Source organism: Camelus bactrianus, chromosome 3, assembly GCF_048773025.1.
Source record: "Camelus bactrianus isolate YW-2024 breed Bactrian camel chromosome 3, ASM4877302v1, whole genome shotgun sequence".
Classification (NCBI taxonomy): Eukaryota; Metazoa; Chordata; class Mammalia; order Artiodactyla; family Camelidae; genus Camelus; species Camelus bactrianus.
The window spans coordinates 11900464-11919183 of NC_133541.1; the positions used below are offsets into that span (position 1 = coordinate 11900464).

At 43.4% G+C, this 18720-nt stretch overlaps 1 protein-coding gene across 4 annotated transcripts in view; it reads left to right on the top strand.

The window, feature by feature from the left end:
* The window catches only part of TRIO (trio Rho guanine nucleotide exchange factor), a 332063-nt gene that overhangs the window by 99214 nt on the left and 214129 nt on the right, over window positions 1-18720 (top strand). For all 4 annotated transcript variants that reach the window (XM_074356326.1, XM_074356339.1, XM_074356335.1 and 1 more), the window contains exon 2: window positions 14224-14298. In XM_074356326.1, coding sequence (XP_074212427.1) covers window positions 14224-14298 — 75 coding nt within the window. The remainder of the gene's footprint in view (window positions 1-14223; window positions 14299-18720) is intronic.

The following is an 18720-nucleotide window of genomic DNA, read 5'->3' on the forward strand; positions in this document are numbered from 1 at the left end:
TCTGATTTGCCCCTTTCCTCAGACAGGACAGGCTGAGCAGGACCCCGAGAACGCTCAGGTGAAGGTGGGGTGCCCCCGGGAGTGGGGAGTGGGACCAAGGGGTCGAGGTAAGCCGCAAACTCTTAGGTAGAAGAGTGTTCTGATTTTTGAATTGCCTTATAGTTCCTTAAATTATTTATAGTCAGTCCCGGGAGAAGGAAATGGCCAAGGTTAATTGTTGATTTTTAAAAGCAATTTTTTTGTGTGGCTTTTTGACAATAACTGCATGTCTCCATCTTATTCTTTTTCATTTTTGAGTAGAGATGCATCTCCTTATAGAATTCTGCAGTAATTGCAGGTAAATGGGCAAAGTATCGCCAGATCCATTTATTTAAAAGCACTTAGCAAATGTGTACATCTAAGAAAAGCTGCGTCCTCAGATGTCAGTGGTAACAGTAGTTAGGCTTCTCGGTGCTGTTAGTCCTGTGAGGTGGCGTCATTGGGATCCCATTTCTCAGATGAGGAGTCAGAGGTGCAGAAAGACTGGGGCCCGCCGTCGTCTCCGTGCTGGGAGGTGCAAACCCAGCACCCGGGTTTCAGCGGGCTCCTCACTGAACACGTTATCCCTCGACAGGGAAGTTTTGTTTTGAGTTGTGGCTTCATCGCTGTCAGGTGATATCCCTGAATTTAATGCTAGTGGAAGGGGTGGGGGGAGTATAGCTTTTGCTCCAGCCTCCTGAGCGTCCCTCCCCACCTCGTGTCTGCTTCTCCCTTGGGAGGAAGTTGTCTGCAACCTTGAGCGGGTCCTGAGCACCGGGGCAACAGGTGGACTGAGGTCTCGGTGCTGAGTCCTGGGAAGGTCCTGCAGGTGTGGGCTGGTGAGTGAGTACCACACACCTTCATTTAAGTGTCCTTACTGCTTTCTGTTTGCATTTCTGTACTTCACTTTGCATCTATATGCTAACTGGGGCAAAGTGTTCTCCGGGCTTCCTAGTAGATACTGACTTGTTTCTCTGTCAGGGACGTTAGGTGGTTGGGAATAGGAAACAGATTGCCCAGTCTACAAGGCTTACAGCTCTGGGTCTCACCCTGCTCCTATTGGGTACAGCCGAGCGAGTCTGAGGAAGTACAGGTGCGGGAGGGCTGGCCCTGCCCTCTCCCTACCCCCTCCCCCGTTATTTCTTGGGGACCTCGCAGGAAGCGGGAAGAGGCCCTGTGGTTCATGGCCGTGCAGCTCCAGCACGGGCTGGTTGCTGCCTGTCATCTCAGCCCCTGGCATGGCAGCCAGTGTCCTCAGGTGAGATGATGGGTCTGACAGTCCTGCAGTTGGAGCTTCCTGCACTTTTGTGAGGGTCGCAGACCTGCTGGAGCACTTCAGAGCCTGTGCTGGCGTCCGCTTACTGAGCTCAGAGTGAATCAAGGGGGAGATGCCACCATGTGGGCACTGATACCCCGTCAAGTTCATGGGGTCTCCAGCAGTGATTCCCTTCCCAGCTCGCTCCCCCCACCAGTGCCCTTTCTCTGGCACTTCTGTCCTCCTTACCTTGGGAATTTGCATCTTTTTATCAATGAATGTGCATAAGAATCCCAAGTGGGAGATGAGTCAATCCATATTAAATCCATCTTTATGTCAAAATTTGTTTTCCCATCAATATATCTGAATTATTTGATTTAATAAATTTTTTTTAACCAGAATAAAAAAACCCTACTTTCGTAGGTATGCAGAAAGGAGTTTGAGGTGAAGGAGGTGGGAGGAGAGGTGGTTAGAATCGAAACAAATTTTTCTTTTGTTTTGTTTTTACATTAGCAGATGCATTACTTTTCTCAACTCTCTTTGTAGCTTCTTAAATTTCTCATTAGAATCCTGTACGAGGTTAGTGATAGGGACCTATTTATTAGAAATTTTCCCCCTGCTTGGAAGTGAGGGTAAAGCAGGATACCAGTACCTGAGTTAATGTGAGCAAAAGAAATGACTTTAACCTTTTAAAAGCCAGTGAGTCCTAAAGGCTTCGGCTGCCCTTGTGCTATAACCTTGAGCAGATCCCATTGTCTGCAGCTGAAGTCAGGCTGGCCCTTCTCCCTGGAAGCTCCCACCCAGCCATGTGACCTCAGGGCTAATGACACACTTGTTGAGCAGTGAAATCATGTTATGCCAAAAAGAAGGATCTGGAAGAAAACTTCCAACTGAACTGTAGGTTGCACTCGGAATTCAGCCTGGAAACAAACAGGTTACACTGCATCTATTTATTTATTTACTTACTTAATTAATTATTTAGTTTTGAGTTGTCCTTAGTTGGACAGAATTGCTCCTCCTGGATTTCTTATCCTGTTCCAGGCTCTGTGTCCTCGACTGGTCAGTGAACATCTGAAGGACAGGACTTAGCTCGCTCCTGTTTGTGTCCTCAAGCATCAGATGTGTCACAGTGTATTTTAGATGTATTTCTGGTAACATTCAGAAACAGATGAAGGAAATTGTCAAGGCAGAGTAGGTTAGTTCAGTAACGGAGGCAAAGCGGTTACATATATAAGCTATAAAGTGGGCTTCTGATGATCAAAGCAATCACAGTATTTTCTCTCTGAACATATTATTATTCACTTCTGTGCTTTGTGGTTTTAATTGCCTACAGCAAGGGCTTCCAACTTCCTCACAATAGTCTGGAGCACCCCTTTCTATGGAGGAGTTAGTTTTAGTGCCAGGGATTGATAAAAATTTCAGTGACAAAAGTAACACTTTTAGATGGATTTGTGTAATTAATCACAGTAGCATTTACATCTCTCTTATAAACAACATTACCTGCATTTGCAAGGCATATTCATTTGTCCATCAGACTTTGCTTGTTATGTACAGATTGTGAAGGCTACTATTTGGTCTAATGCATGTCTTATTTTGTTTTAGATTATAAACTTAAAGTCAGGGACATGTCATTTAGCGGGAACATCTCTAGGGCTTAAGAGAGCATTGTGTGTAAATACGTCCTTTATGAATGCCAAGTGATGGAAAACACAGTTCTAAGCTTCATCAGAGAACTGGCTGATAGAAAATTCTGCCAAATTCTTTGATGTTATTAAAGATAGATCTTTCCAGTGGGTTTATTTTGGAATTAAATCCAAATGGGAATAACTCTATTCAGTCTTTCCATTAAAAATTCTATTTCTTTGTGGCATTTGCCTTATATGATATGTTAACAAGGGTAAATGAATTAACTGAAGATTTTTGAAGCAGAAATGGATATACTGTAGCTTAATTTTGCTGAGTGCTTTAGCAGAAACTTTATTTTATATGTGTGTGTGTGTGTGTGTGTGTGTGTGTGTGTGTGTGTGTGTGTGCGCGTGTGCGCGTGCACATTCAGTAGAACCGTACTTCTAATTTTGAATTTTGATCTTTTCCCGGGTTAGTGATGTGTGGCAGACACTCTGGTGACGCTGGTCAGCACCACGGCTCCCAGTCAGCTGCGCCGTCACAAAGGTAGACAGCCAGGACACTTACAACCACTGTGTACCCAGACGGCCATCTGCTTCTCACTTGCAGTGCAGCATTCAGTGAATTACACAAGCTAGTCAACACCGTATTGTAAAACTGGCCTTGTGTTAGGTGATTCTGCCCAACCGTAGGCCAGTGTAAGTATTTTGAGCACGTTTTAGGTTGGCTGGGCTAAGCTACACTGTTCGCTAGGTTAGGTGTATTAAGTGTGTTTTCAACTTAAAATATTTTCAATTTTTATGATGGGTTTATTGGCACGTAGCCCCGTTGTAAGTCGAGGAAGATCTGTACAGTATTTTCACTTAGATATAATCACGGGACACTCAAGTTAATTGGTAGCTTATTAAGATATTCAACATTGGTTTACTTTTTTTTCCATGGATGGAAACCTAATTGACACGGTGTCCTGAAGGTAGGAGTGACTGGTAGGCGTCTGCGGCTGCGCCCGGAGGGAAGTGTTCAGAAGCAGAGCCCTAGCATTCGGGGTGGGCAGAGAGAAGGCTGGGGTGAGCGAAATGGAGAAAAGCTGGAATAAACCAAACTGTAAACCCAAATCTCGGTTCAGGCTGGGGATTGAGTCCCGCTCTCTTACTTTAATGTGCGGACTGGCTGGAAGGCTTTGGCCTGCCCTCCCTGCTTGTTGCTGTTCTGTACCCTTGCTGCTCCTGGTTGCTAACGAAGCAGGTTGTGGTGACATACTGCAGGTGCTCTGGGATGTTGCTGTGTGTGGTGTGTGACACTCACAGAGGCCTAGCTTGCACTTCATTAATGTGGCGAGAAGCACTGTCCCTGGAGTGTTGATGTGGGCTCTGTCGGGCTGCCTGTGGCCTGCACGACTGAGGATGTGAGACGCCAGCTCAGGCTGCATACAGGAGAAGGAAGGTTCTGTTTTGAGTTGTGTGCTGTTTCCTTGGCTTGCTGTTTCCCTCGTGTCTACTCTGTTCACAAAATCTAATAATCAAAGCACTTTGATGTAACTCTGAATTCTTGGGTGAAGACCCTCCCAAATGCAAAGACGCAGGGCTATAGGCCTGTGTTTCCTACTTAGAAACCGCTTTTCTAGACTCCTGCTTTCCTTTTGGTGGTTGAAGATGTGGTGCCGACTGATGAAAAACACACAAAGTGAGAGCAATGAGTTTCCGTTTTATTCAGAGACTTGACTGAGGACGGTAGCCCAGGAGACTGTCTCAGGTTGCTCTGAGGAACTGTTCCCAAGAGATAAGGGTAGATACGGATATGGAGATCTGTGTATATATATATATCACATATAAGGATATATATGAGCTTTTTTGCTGGGAAAAACATGTAGTCAGGAATAAAAAGGTGACTGCTAATCACAGAGGACAGGCATCTCAAGTTAATGACTTTAGTGCTTTTCTATGTATGTGAAGATAAAAGAATCTGGGGTCACTGAAATTTTTCCTTAGATATATCTTAACTGTCTAGGGGCCAGTGTATGTATGGTCTATGGAACGAAAAGCCATTCAGTGCTCCTCCCATCAGAGAAGCTTTTCATAATTAATTTTTTATTTTTGTGGCTGGAGCAGAAAACAACTTTTTAATTACATTGTAAAATTCCCAAAGTAAAACTTCCCCTACTTAAAGATGTAGACCAAGAATATGTGAATGTAATTTTATGTACTAGACGAAGAACTCATGCCTCAGCGTAGCCTCCTCAGATTAAGTGTTGGGTGCAGGGTGATGGCTTTGGAGCTGCTGCTGGCTGTCTGGGACGAGCCGGACACTTGGCTCAGCACCGCAGACAGACAGCTGCCACTTACACTTTCCAACTGATGCGCCCTGAACCTCTGGGGCTCCGCAGCGGGGGCTGGAGCCCTGACTGCGCCGCCCACTCTGCGAGGCAGTGAGGGGCAGGACTGCCCCTTCCCAAGGAGCTGACCTTCCTGGGTGGCCTCGGGCTTAGATACGTACTGAGTGGTGTGGGAGGAGGGTTCTGAGTGCTGTGGGAGTGCAGGGTCGGGGAGCTGATCAGCAGTGGGGGTGTTACCAAAGGCAAGTTCCTCTGCCCGACTCACCATGAGGCCAAACAAACTGAAACATCAGAGTTTGGAGCAGAGGAAGGTTTATTGCAGAACGGAGCCAAGAGGACTGGATGGCTCCTGCCCAAGAAGACCCCGAACTTCCTGAAGGGTTTCAGCAAAGCATATTTAAAGGCCAGTTAAGAGGGGTGGGTCCCAGGTAACTTACGTGATCAGCTCGTGTACAATTCTCTGATTAGTTGATGTTGAGGGAGCAGGGAGGTCAACAGTATCAACCCCTAGGCACCAGAAGATCTGGGGGCCATGTGCAGCGGATCATCAAGTGGTTAATTTCTTCCTATTGGTGGTGGTTTTTAGCATCTAAAAAACTCAGGCGATTTACATGAGATACTATGATCTGGGTACTTCAGAGAGGAGCTGCAGCAGAGGATGTAGGGGAGGGATCTGTCCTGGGAAGGCTCCACAAGGTCCTCAGTTACAGGGGGTCAGCAAGTTTCCACAGATGGGGCGGGTCTGGTCTGAGTTTCTCAGGAGGAGATGGGAGGGTGAAGAGTGTGTGTGCCCGAGTGAGTGTGTGGGGAGGTGTGGGGGTGTGTTAGGCTGGGTGGGGAGCAGTGTGTGTGGAGGTTCAGCCATGAGGGCCTGTGTTACGTGCAGGTGATCAGAACTCCTGGAATGGGTGCGGGGAGGATAATGAATGGGAACCAGTGAGGCTGCAGGGGTAAGTGGATATCAGACCTTGAGGACTTCATTCATGTCAGGGAGTTTGGGCTTATTCAATGGCACTGAGAAGCCATTGGCAAATTTTGGGGAGTGAAATTATGTGATGGTGTTTTGGGGAGAGTGGCGAAATGGATCAGAGTGAGTCATGAACATTCGTTAGGAGATGCTGGAGGAACACACACGAAGGAGATGCCGGCCCGTGGACATGGTGCTCTAAGTCACAGAGTCTGCGGGAGTGCAAGGGAGGATGGGGGAGGGAGAAGCCTGGGTCCCTGATTTGGCTGTGGGGGGATGGTTTGTGGGGCCAGGTACTGTGCTGGTCTGGGGGATGAAGGTGAGTTTAGGGTTAGACATTTTGGTGGAGAAGGCTGTACTGCAGGCATGCAGGTGCCCACTGTTTGATGACCCCTCTTTATTCCAGTGACGACAGCCTCCTGCTTCCCAGCCAAGACCTGCCATACTCATTTCCCCGCGTGAATCCTGCATCTGATAGGATATCTCCTATTTTGATCCCTCTGGCCCTTGTTTTTCCATACGATTTGTCTGTTCCACAAAACTCACCACTCAGCGTTGCTTTGCCAAACACTGGATTCAACAGGGACCTTAGGTTATACTTGATGTTCAAGTCATCCCCAAATCAGGGCATATCAGTGTACACTGAGATTAGTTTTAAATAAGTTTGTACCACTTCTCTGTAACTGAAAGGCTTTCTGTATGTAATAGTCAAAAAGATGTTTATATAAAGGAAAAGGAGTAGAGTTAAAATATAGCTTTATTTTCCAAAGCCTTTTGTAGAATTTATTGTGATGTCCATTTAAAAAAATTGCAAGTATTAGAATTTTTTCTATTCTTATTTGATAGATGGTAAGGGTACTCCCACATATGCAATGTTTGATGCGATGATTAAACAAGGTTTCTTTTAGCAGTCAATCTTGGTTGATTTGATATAAATCATACCATTGGTACAGCTGTGGCAGTTGTATCATTGTTATTCATTTGCTACAAACTAAGTTCTTAAACAGCTTTCCTGAGAGGCTACGTATATAAAGCAAATCTTATTTGGAGTCTCAGTACACATGTGTATGCAAGTGTGTGTGTGTGTGTGTGTGTGTGTGTGTGTGTGTGTGTGTGTGTGTGTGTGTGTGTTGAGGGATTAGGTCCCAGGGTACAGCTGGGGTGAGCTTACCCCAGTGGGATCTTCTGTGGATGGCTATGGTACATGGACGGACAGACAGACATGTTCTTTCTTTTGGTATTAGGCAAACATGAGGATAAGGTTTCTCTGTGCTTGGCTCTGTGCTGGTCCCTGGGGATGCAAAGATGAATAGCACATCTGGGCACATGGTTCTTTTTTGATTTATGAGATTGTAAGAAGGTAGAACACTTGTTTATAACACTACTCTTACTTTTTTGACTATTTCCATTCATTGGTGTATTAGTTATGCTTTTTAATGAACTTCTAACGCACTTACCATGTAATTAAATCATCACGTTAAAAATTCTACGGATTGTTTAATTTATAGTAAAATGTATGTACTAGTTTAAAAATATTTTGTTATGGTTTTTGTTGTTGTTTTGGTTTGTCCTCTATGTTTTGTGCTCAAGACATTAAAAGCCAGAGCTATCTTAAGTTGAAATACCCTTATACTCCCTTGAATCAATCAAACTTAAGTTTTTTTCTTCCTCAAAGGTATGATGTTACAGGCTATTGCTTCTAAAATTATGTGAAGGAATAAATCAGCCAGTCTGACAGTTATTAGAACCATAAATGTTATAAGTAAAAATTACAATGCAGCACTATGAAACCTGGTCCATGTTCCTGTGTGGTGGCCTGTGAACATGTCCATATTCTTGATATAAGTAGTTAATTCACTTTATATGCTGCTTATAATCATTTTATATGTGTGGACTGTAGTTATATATTCACGTAAAAATAATATAAGCATTGCATTTTGTTTTGATTTATTAGTAAAAAAGACGCTTACACCATTTGATTTATAACTTTGTATCTTTCCCCCCTTAAACATTTCCATAGCGGATCCAGGCTGGAGAAAATGCTTCCTTCCCACGCAACACTGGTCTGAATGCTTGCCCAACTGAAACCCTTGTTAGCGCAAACATTGTGCCGCCGCGCACCGCCGCTCCCTGTGATTCGTGACTAATCCTGCAGGCACTGCGGAGAGGTCCGGGAGTCGGAACTGCGGACGGCCTGCCTGGAAGGGGTGACGTCACCTCCATCTGCCCGGGCACATGCGCGGTGCCGCTGATGCAGAGATTGATCACCCTGCTCTTTGTGCTCAGGGGTGCGTGTGCGCGCGTGCTTGCGCGCGCGCTTCCCCTGAATAAACTAATGAGTAAAATTCAGTAATTACCAACAAGATTCGGTACTAATAGTAACCCTCCAGTTTACTATGTAACGTTTTCTTTGTTCTTTCAAAATGCTGCTTTGTTTATTAACACTTTTTTATTACTGCTGCAACCTGTATTTTTTATAAGGATAGGAATTTTTTTGAGTCTCTTCCCACTTTCAATTTTCCTGTTTAGTAAATACTAAAGTAAATAGCTGGCAGGCAAATGAGCCCTCTGAAAACGGATGAGCAGCAGTTTTGTAGATTGTCTTGTAAGGACAAATCCCAATGCAGGAGGTGAGGCCAACTGTTCAGAAAAAGGTGCCAGTTCATTTGGTTTGGCTCAAATGGTGAAGAAATAACTTTCCATTTTTCTAACACTGTATTTACTTTTTCATAAATTAACTCATTTAACTTTAGGATTATGTAAAATTTGAAATTACTAGTATCTGCCTGTAGTCTTGGGAGAAGTATTGGGAAAAAAAACTAACCTGTGTTTTAGTTTAGAGTTTTAAAATTTTGATTCATTTAAAAACTGATTTGGTTTATTTCATCTTAATTTCTTTTCAAGCTAGTTAGGTAAAAAATCCTTTGGCGATAATGTGCTGCATAAAAGCTTATTGCTCATTGTAAAAATATTTCTGTGGTGCTTTTTTCTTTCTTTAAAAAAAAAAAAACTTGGGAGATGGTTGTTCTTTTTCTGTTTGTTGTTTTAAAAAAAAATCTGATACCAAGGAAGTGAGCAAGTGCATGAGCATTCTGGTTAGCAGTGACTCGCTTCAAAAGGTATTTGTCAACAACATCAGTACAGCACCACGTTGTAGAAGTTGCAGGGTAAAAAATGAAAAATTGATTTGACCAGATAGTTGAAGTTTCAGAGCATTGATTCAACTGAAGAATTTTCCATTGTTGACTAACTTGTGGCATATTTCCTCCTAGGGCAGAGAGGTTAATTTTCCTTGTTATAAATATAAATCATACCATAGGCCATCTGAACAATGCTGAGCTTATGGTCCACAAACCTGAAACAGAAAGTGCTAAGGAACACTGAGGTGCTTGCATGGGGGTTTGGGGCAAGAAGCTAGAGAAGTCTGTTCATTTGTTAGTTTGTTCATTCATTCATCCAGCCAACCCAGCTTTATTGACCACCCTTTATCCAGCTCTGTCCCAGGCATCCGGGACACAGCAGGGAACAAAACAGACCCGTCTTCCGGCTCACAGGCAGATTTAGAAAAACTATCCTCTTGATGGGCAACATAATGCGAATCACTTTAAGAAGCCTGAGTGATTTGGAAGCAGGGGGTTAAAATGTATCTCAGGTTGACATGCTGCTGAACCAGACAGCAATTTGAAAGGTGATAACAGAATCAATTTTGGCAAGTCATAGCATGCTGAACCTTGGGGGTTAAGGTATTTTTAAATGAATATGCTAAAACCTCTAAATATTCCACTTTGATTGTTTTAGGAAAAAGCGTTACTTGTGTTGACTGAAACGAGGAAAGAGGAAAGAAAATCATCAACAGTTAACTGCACATTTATATTAACAATGATAAAATCTGATTTTTAACCCAACCCCTTTTTCTCCAATAGCATTCAACAGAAATTAGTATCAAGATCTGAGAGTAATGGCAAACGTTATTGTGTGACCATTCCGGTCAGTTTCTTTCAGATTTGGTTTAAAGAGCAGTTGTTGCCTTCCCTTTAGGACTCCACGGGGACACACCCTCTGCACCTGCGAGCCCGGATGAGCCTCAGCCGACTGCATCCTGTGCTGTGTTCACTGTTCCCTGAAGCTAGAATGTCATTAAAATTCACATTAGCTTCTTATCTCAGATGGCGAAATGTGCTTTACATTGTAACAAGTCTCCAGCCTCTCCCCACCACTTCAGTATAGGAGCTATGTAATTTTGAAAGTGTGTAATTTATGAAATGGGTACAGCCAAATGTCCTCTGACTTGGGACATTTACCTCTTTGTTAGTTATCACCTTTCACATTGCTCTGGTTTTTTGGCCTTTCTCTCCTAATTTTGCCTGAAATTCTCTCTCTGTGCCACCTGTTAAGTTTGGTGGCACTTAGAAGTAAAGTGCTGACTCCTGGTCTGTGGCCAAAGACATGACATGGGGTCTCAGAAGTGTCACTCTAAGATGACATCTGCCAGTCCTTTCCCTCTCCATGGGCGCGAGAGGACAGGCGTGTGCTTCCAGGGGAGTTGCTGAATGTATCCTTTTGTTCCGAAAGTTTAGGAGGCACAGCTAGACCCTTTAATGTATGAGGAAAGAGCACAGGAAGAGTTGTCCTATCTGCAGTGTAATCTAAAATCACTGGTCTAGCACAGAAGCCATCTATTTGTAATTCTTTTTTTGTAGTCATATACTCCGTTTTCATAAATAGCTCTTCAGGGCATGGAACAGAATCTGCCTTTATGATCTGAGGACATTTCACGGCTGAGTTTCTTCCTGCTTTTTACTGAGAGTTACGTGATATTTTTAATTTGGCTTTAATGTGTGTACAGGCTTCCTCGGTCTTCTGCCTAGTGGGTGTGTTTTTAAAAATGGAAACCAGATTAAAAATGATACTTAGGTGATTGCCTAATAATAGCCACAAACTCAGTTTTTTTGTGTGGTTAGTTTTATATATCTGCTTTTTTTCCCCCTCCAATTTTCTTTTCTGTTTTAGAAGTTTCAGTTGTCAATTTTAATGAAATTAACATCTCTCTCTGTGGCATAGTCAACAAAATTATTGTGGTAGAATTGTTTAGAATTTATATTCTAGACTCTGTTCATACACATACATATATCACTTTACAAGTTTCAGCACCAGTTTAGCCACTGATTCATGCATGTGCTTTTTTCCTCTAGGAAAACTATGAGTCTTACTTAGTGGAGCAATTCAGGAACTAAGAGGCTAGAGTAACTACAGGTTTAAGAAACTAAAGATACACGGAAGTTAGGCTGTGGCTGATAGTGAGACATAGGAGGTCAAGATTTTCATTGTTAAGTTTTGTTTTCTTCGCATTGTTACCATGTCCGTATGATGCTCTTCCTGTGGAGGGGCCTGGAACTCAGCAGCTCTGACTTGCATCGCTCACTGAATCAGGGGAATTAGTGAATAGGTATGGATTAGAGTCGGCAGGAGTTACCGAGAACGCTGTGGAGTTGCGTGAGTCACACGGGCCTCTTCTGAGGTCCCGGCCCTGGAACTGGGCTGTTCTCCTTGCTGAGAGTTGTAGAGCGTGGAGCCCAGGACTGTGGTTGTGGGGGCACTTCTGTGAGGCTCTGCGGTGTCCCGGCCCGGCCACCTGCAGGCAGAGGCTGTGAGGGAGTGCTCGTAAGCATGGTTTTCTTGCCTGGTAGCAGTGGAAGGAGATCCTCTTTTCAAATCTCAGTAGATCAGGACCCATAGCCACGGCTTACTCCTTCTTAGTGTTGCCATCACGTGATCCGCCTCCTCCCTGCCTGGCTCCGAGAGAGCACTTCGTGCTGCCTTGGAACTTGCCATGCTGTGCCTGGCTCTCTAGGTATTTATGAGCTTGTCTCCTCGAGGGCCGCAGTGGTGCCTACTTCCTCTTTGCGTTTGCCCCGCTGCCCTCTCCGTCCATCTGACTTGGAATTGGGATGTGATCAGTCTTCGTGGTCACATTCCGCGCGTTACCCAATGACTGCCAATGAATTGCTGAGACTACGTCGCATCCATTCAAGAATTTTGAAGGAACCTTAAGGATGAAATTGCAGAACCTTTGGCTCTTGTTTTTGCCTTTTATAAATAGGCTCTGTTTTAAAAGCTTGGTGGGTCGCCAGCACAAAGTGTGATATAGTGGAAAGCAAAACGGCCCTGGAGGCCTGGGTTCTGTGTTGAGCCTTTTCACAACCAGCTGGGTGGTGCCACTGAGCCCCCGGACCTCAGGGTTGTCGTCAGGGTGTGTTTGGCGTCATCTTTGCTTAGAGTCTCTGGTGATCGTCAGTATCATGGCTGCATGCCGTTAAACTGGGTTCTTCACATATGTGTAAGAAGTCTGTAAGTGTGGACAGGATTGTTATTAATCTGCTCTTTGGCTCTGTGAACGGTGTGTTGTAGCGACTAGATTCTGTTGGATTCCTCCAGAAGGTGCTGGTTTCCTTGCTGTTTGCGTGCTTGTTTCAGCAGGCTGGACGCCAGCCACCCGGCCTGCTCTTCCGCAGTGGGCGAGCAGTCGCTCCATCCTTGGGTCAGGTCCTTGTCTTTCCTGGAGTTGGGGCTGCTTGGAGCTTGCCCTGAACACACGGGGCTCAGGGGACAGCCAGAGGTTTGGGCCAAGTTTCTACACGGAACGTGGGGCTCCCCTTCCCCTTCCCCTTCCCACGATTTCTGCTGCTGGGGTCGCCCCGAGCCGTGTCCTGACTTGTTTCAGCAGCTCTGGGTGGCTTCGGTTGGGCCCTGCTCTCAGGCTGAAAACCTTTACGGGGTCATTTCCTTTCTCCTGGTATCGCTCCCTGATTTTGGTCACTCTCCCGTGCCTGGGGACAGTCGTGTTTTTTTTACAGGTTTCATCTGCGGGAGGACTGTTCCCCGGGAACTGCTCAGTCATACAGCAGTGGAAGCCCCTTCATTTACTGAGCACGCTTTTCTTTCTTGCTAATTCCATCTCTACCTCTTGCATTGGTTATGTTACCATGTTAATGTTTTGGATACTTTTCCTTGTATTATTTTGGCAAAAACACATAGGAAAACAGGAATGGGGCAGTAGTCTGTAATTTTTTTCTAGAGATTGCTCTTGCATTAATGATAATTACTGGTTTTGATGGGATGACCAACATCCTGAACCTGGATTACCTCTGCTAGAGACCTCCAAGAGAAAAATCCTGAGACTGTATAACCCCAAACTCCCATGTGGGCATTCGCCCTGGAGAGCCTGGCCGGGCATGTTTGAGCTGCCAGAATTCCTTCTGCTTAGATGGCTGTTGGCTTGGCCTAAATTGCCCGAGGCATGCTTCCTTGCCACAGTAACTCCACTTGGCCTTCTGTGACCTTGGGGACATTGGGGACATGGGGAGAGTTGGTTGGATGTGAGAAGAGGGACCTTGGCCACACTGTGAAGCAGGTGGACACCAGGCCATCTTACCACATTAGCCAGTGACAGTCCTCCAGGGGTGCATGACCCAGAAAGCCTGGAAGGACAGAGCCAAGAGGGAGCTGGGGCCAGACCCCAGCTATTTATAATCCCTGCTCTTCCCCCGACACTGTTTATTTTTAACTGGGTTCAGAAGTCTGACATCATGAGGCTTTGAGCTCCGCCTAGAGGTTTTCATGTGCCATGAATCACAGTTTTTAGAAAAACCATGTTGCTGCTTTATTTGCCAGTGTTTATGTTAATCTATGAAATTAAAGTGGAGAGTTTTGAAACGATCTGGACTGATTTCATATCCTGTCTTTTTGGGACTGAACCTTTATTTAAAGCTCGAATTGACCAAGAGCCTGCTTGGTATGGGAGCCTCTGGGTCAGCAGGCAAGTCATTCTTCCACGTTAAAATAGAAGGTAATCTTGTGATCAGAGACTTCTCTTCATAGAATTGAAATGTGTTCAAATGATGATATTTCTAAAGTCGATGTAATGCATGTGAAGAAAGCTACTGTGTTGGCATTGGATAGAACGTGTGAGAAACTAAATGACACCCAAGCAACCTAGTAATTTTATTTTTTTCTTATGTATTTCAGGGTTTCGAAAAAACGATGAAATGAAAGCTATGGATGTTTTGCCAATTTTAAAGGAAAAAGTTGCATACCTTTCAGGTAAAGTTTAATTTTCTAATCTTTATTGTTCCTTTCAACTTGATAAAATGTCAGGAGTCTGAAGTACTAAAATAAAAGTATTGGCATCTCGAAGGATTTTTAACTGCTTTATTCTTGTAGCATTTTCCTGCGGAATTAGTGCCCAGGCTTTCCTTCATCAATCAGCGTTGATGATTAACATATGTTTGTGGCTGTCTTCCAACAAATATTCGGCTGTTTTGTTCTAATCAGTTAAGTAAAAAAAACCTGATTTTTCAGCAGAAGTGGTGGCATTGTGGTCATATGTGGTCATATGTCCTGAACTCCTTACCTCTGTTTCTTGTGCTCTGGTCCTTGGAGTTTCCTAGAACCCATGTTATGGACCTTGAAAGCCTCCACCGGTCCTCTGCTTAACTGTAGAGTCTGGCCCTTGGGGCCCCGGCCCTGCTGCAGTGGGGACAGTCTCTGGGCCAGTCTCCTGGGCTTTGGGACACTTACCTGGCCTCTCTGCGTGTAGAGGGTCTGCTCTAGGGCTTTTTTGGCTGTTTCCTCAGGGGCTCCCTCCTACACGAACAGAACAGCCGTGGGGTGTTACACCTTTTTAGCACGAGTTCACTTATTATAAAATTAAGGTTTGCAGAAGTTTTCTGCTGTATTTTAGCCGGAAGTCAATCTGTAGATTGTCACGTGCTTTTGGAGTGTCTTCCTGGATGTGTTTCCCTTGATAAATTTTCATCTTTCTTCAACAGGCATACTATGCTGATCTGATGTCTCCTCTGGGACACATTTTATTTTAAAATACTGCTAGCGGCTTTTACATGTTTTGTGTGTCCTTTCAGCATGTGGGACTGTTACGTATTTAGGATGCAGCTTCCTGTGGTGTTTCTGCTAATCTTATCTTACTTTCTGTCCACTAGTGTTTCCTGGTCCCTATTAAACACTATTTGATGATTTTGTGAAAGTAAATCTAATTCAAAGTGCATTTGGAAGGTTAATAGAAGAGTAAGAAGTTCATGAAAAGAAGGAAGTGCTTTAGATTGTTGGAAAAACTTGGTGGGAAAAAAAGGATGAAAGGGGAAGAAAAACCCTCCTGGCTTATAATACACGGTTTTCAAAGTAGCATTTGCTCTTTTCTAATCACTTACTGACAAACTGCATAATTTGGATTCTTGCTAGTTTCGTGAACTCCTGACTAGTTTCCAGGTGGATTTTAAAGTTAAGATACTAATGAAAAGACTCTAGTTATAAATATTAGAGGCATCAGTAAGAAAGGCTTAATTAAAAACAGTGAGTCCTGCACATTTGTCAGTGTTTTATTTTAAAGTTTGGATCTGTGATGAGGGCCCTTCCTCCTCCATCTCCTCTATTGTTTCTGAACCTTATTCCACTTTCTTCTCCTGTTAATGAGCTCATGGAGATGGGCAGGTAAAGGAGAGTAGAAGGTTTAGGAGTCATGGTTTTTATTTGTATTCATTCTTTTTTTAAGCATTTAATGCAAAATATATTAATGGATGGCAATTCTCTCCAAGTTACTGTCAAACTATTTCTGTTTCAACTAATCAAAGAAATAAAACCAGTCTTGACAAGTTTATCATGAATCTTTTACTAAAGCCTTAAATTCTGCAGGGTTAATTAAAATCAGGTGTCTTTAGTGGGGAGGGAAGTTTTGCGTTGCAACAAATCAGTTTGGAACTGTTGTTAAATATTAGAGATGTTAGGACTTGTACCAGCTGTGTGAGGAGAATGGCGTTAGTAGGTGCCACCACAATTTTATAGCAATTTGTGACCAGAACTGGCCAGTTTAAGTAGCTTGAGGTTACTGCTGATTGCCTTAGACATGCTGTTATCTTGTTTAGGAAGGGAAAAGAGAGAAAAAAATCATTAAATTAAAAACAAATTGATTACTTGTGTGGTGAATTTTTTTTTTGAAAAGTTACAATGAAGGAGTAAACTTGTGAAAATATTTTTATCTCTGGTCCTGTTTTTTTCTTTCTTCTTTTTCACCGAGTTATAATTCATATACTATAACTCTACCTTTTAAAAGCATACAATCTTGTAGATTTTAGTGTATTCACAAGGTTGTGGAACCGTTGTCACCGTCTTAATTAATTCTAGAACACACTTTTATTACCCCACAAAGAGCCCCTCTACTTTTTGCTGTGACCCCATTTTTTAAAAAATATCAGGGTTATTTATTATGATGACTTTGTAAAAGGTCTCCATGTGAGTGGCTTTTAGTAAATTAAATCTGAGTGGAGTAGCCAGGGCTTTGAAAAAGCAGGCCACAGAATCACTGATTCTGTGAGATACCTACTAGCTCAAGATCTCTGAAAAACCGGTGTGGACTCCTTGAACTTGAATATTCCCGATGCATTTCCGGGTACTCTAAAAAGTAGCCCTCATTGCACTTAAGATAGCAAAGTACTGCTTCCTCCATTGAGAAGGCAAATTAAATTAGATGAGATGACTTATCTGACTTCATGCATGAAGTCAGAGGAGAGGCTGTGAAAAAATACCCTGTAGTTTGTATTTAATGTTCTATATGTAAAGCATGGGTATATTTATAGTATACATATTTAATATATTACATATATTTAATGTTCTACGTGTGTGTATGTAATATGTATAGTGTCAAGCACTACATGTGGTTCCCATGCCACTAGGGCTTGGGCCTTAAAAGAACCCACAGACACCCACCAGAATTAAGAAGACATTCTCCTCCCTTATTTTTTTTATCAGGGAACATTTCAACATCCAAAAGGAGACAGAATAGTAGAGTGAATTTGCATGAATCCATGGGTCACTTCTGTAATCTTGTTCCATCTGCATTCCTTGAAAAGCTTAAAAAAAAAAACCCCTCAATACCATTAACAGACGTAAAAAATGAATAGTAATTATTATTATTTTTTTCTTAAAGTGTTGGGCCCTCTGCCTTCCGCTCCGGCCCAGTTCACCTGCCCTGGGGATTGGAGGAACGTCGGCCTTTTCTCGGAAGGGCTCGGCCTCCCTGCGGTTTTGAGGAAGCCAATGGCTGGGGCAGTAATTCTTTAATGTAAAAAAACTAATCAATATTCGTATTTCCCTGCTCATCTCATTATTTGTTTTTATAGGATGTACATTGCAGTCGGTTGATGTGTCTGGTGTCTCTTGTAATGTGCAGATTTTTCCTCCTCGTCCTTTTTCTCTTGCCCCTTTATGTTTACTGAGTGAGGAAATAGGGTGTCTTCCTGCAGATTTCCCTACATTTTGCTATTTGCATCCCTGGGTTGCCATGTAACATGTTCCCCTTCCCCTGTGTGTTCTGTGAACCGGGAGCTGGATCTTGAGGCTTGATTAGACTTAGCTTAGGTTTTGCAGGGAAGTAGGCAAAACTTTTTAATGGGTAGTGTTGGACAGTTCTACTGGGAGCTTTACTGGGAGAGTCTGGTTGTCTGTTTATGATGTTAAGCATTCATTGATGATTATTGTTTAGATATATTTTATAGGGTTGCAAAATGATGACATTCTAATTACATCCTTTTCCTTCATTTATTAACTTGGATATTCCATAAGGAGACATATCCATCATCAGCTTCTTGGTTACCCTGAGAACATAGATCGTACAGGAAAGGATGGATAAATAATTGATTCTTGTCCTTTGCTAGTTTTCAGACTAATTGAAAATGATCATTAGTCATTTCAGACTAATGAAAAATCTTTTTTTTTTTAAGGTATCATTTTGGGCTCACGCATTTCAATTGTACACTTTCTTTTTCTCTCACGAAGTGAGAATTTTCCCGTCTGTGGCTGATGGGAGCCTCTGCAGATTGGCTTCTGAATCCATGTGCCACAGTAATACAGCTTCTTTCTTTGCCGATGTGACCAGATGTTTCAGGCTCATCTTGTCTATTTCCTGCCCCTGTCAGCCGTTTCCCTGAGCTCCCTGGTTCTTTTCCGCGGGGAGCTGTGGGGACAGGGTGCTGGGGAGCTTGCTGTTCCGGGTGGGCCACTGTTTCTGTGCCTCTTCAGTGGACACATTTAGAAAGTAGGTATAAACATGTTTTTTAAATGAGAAAGGGTATCATGACTTCATACCAAAATTTCCAATTCAAATTTGGGATTACAGATATTTTTCTTTGATTTTATATTTGCATCTCCTTTGGAAGAGTTTGCTCTTTGTGGTCAGTGAGTTACCATTCCGGAGCAGGGCAGGGTGGGGGGGTTTGTTTTTTGACTAAGCCAGCGTTTGGATGGGCAGCTAATCCTTAATGAGCTGTTGGTCTTTGGTTCCAGACACGCAGAGGTCCAGGGACTGTAAAACTCCCGTCCATGGATATCCTGTGACATTGGAAGGTGCAGGAAATGGACTTCCTGCCCTTTCCTTTTCATTGTAGGAACTAAGGCCCTGAGTTTCCGTCTGTAAAATGGGACTTGACATGTGTCCCGCCTGCCTCACCACGAGGC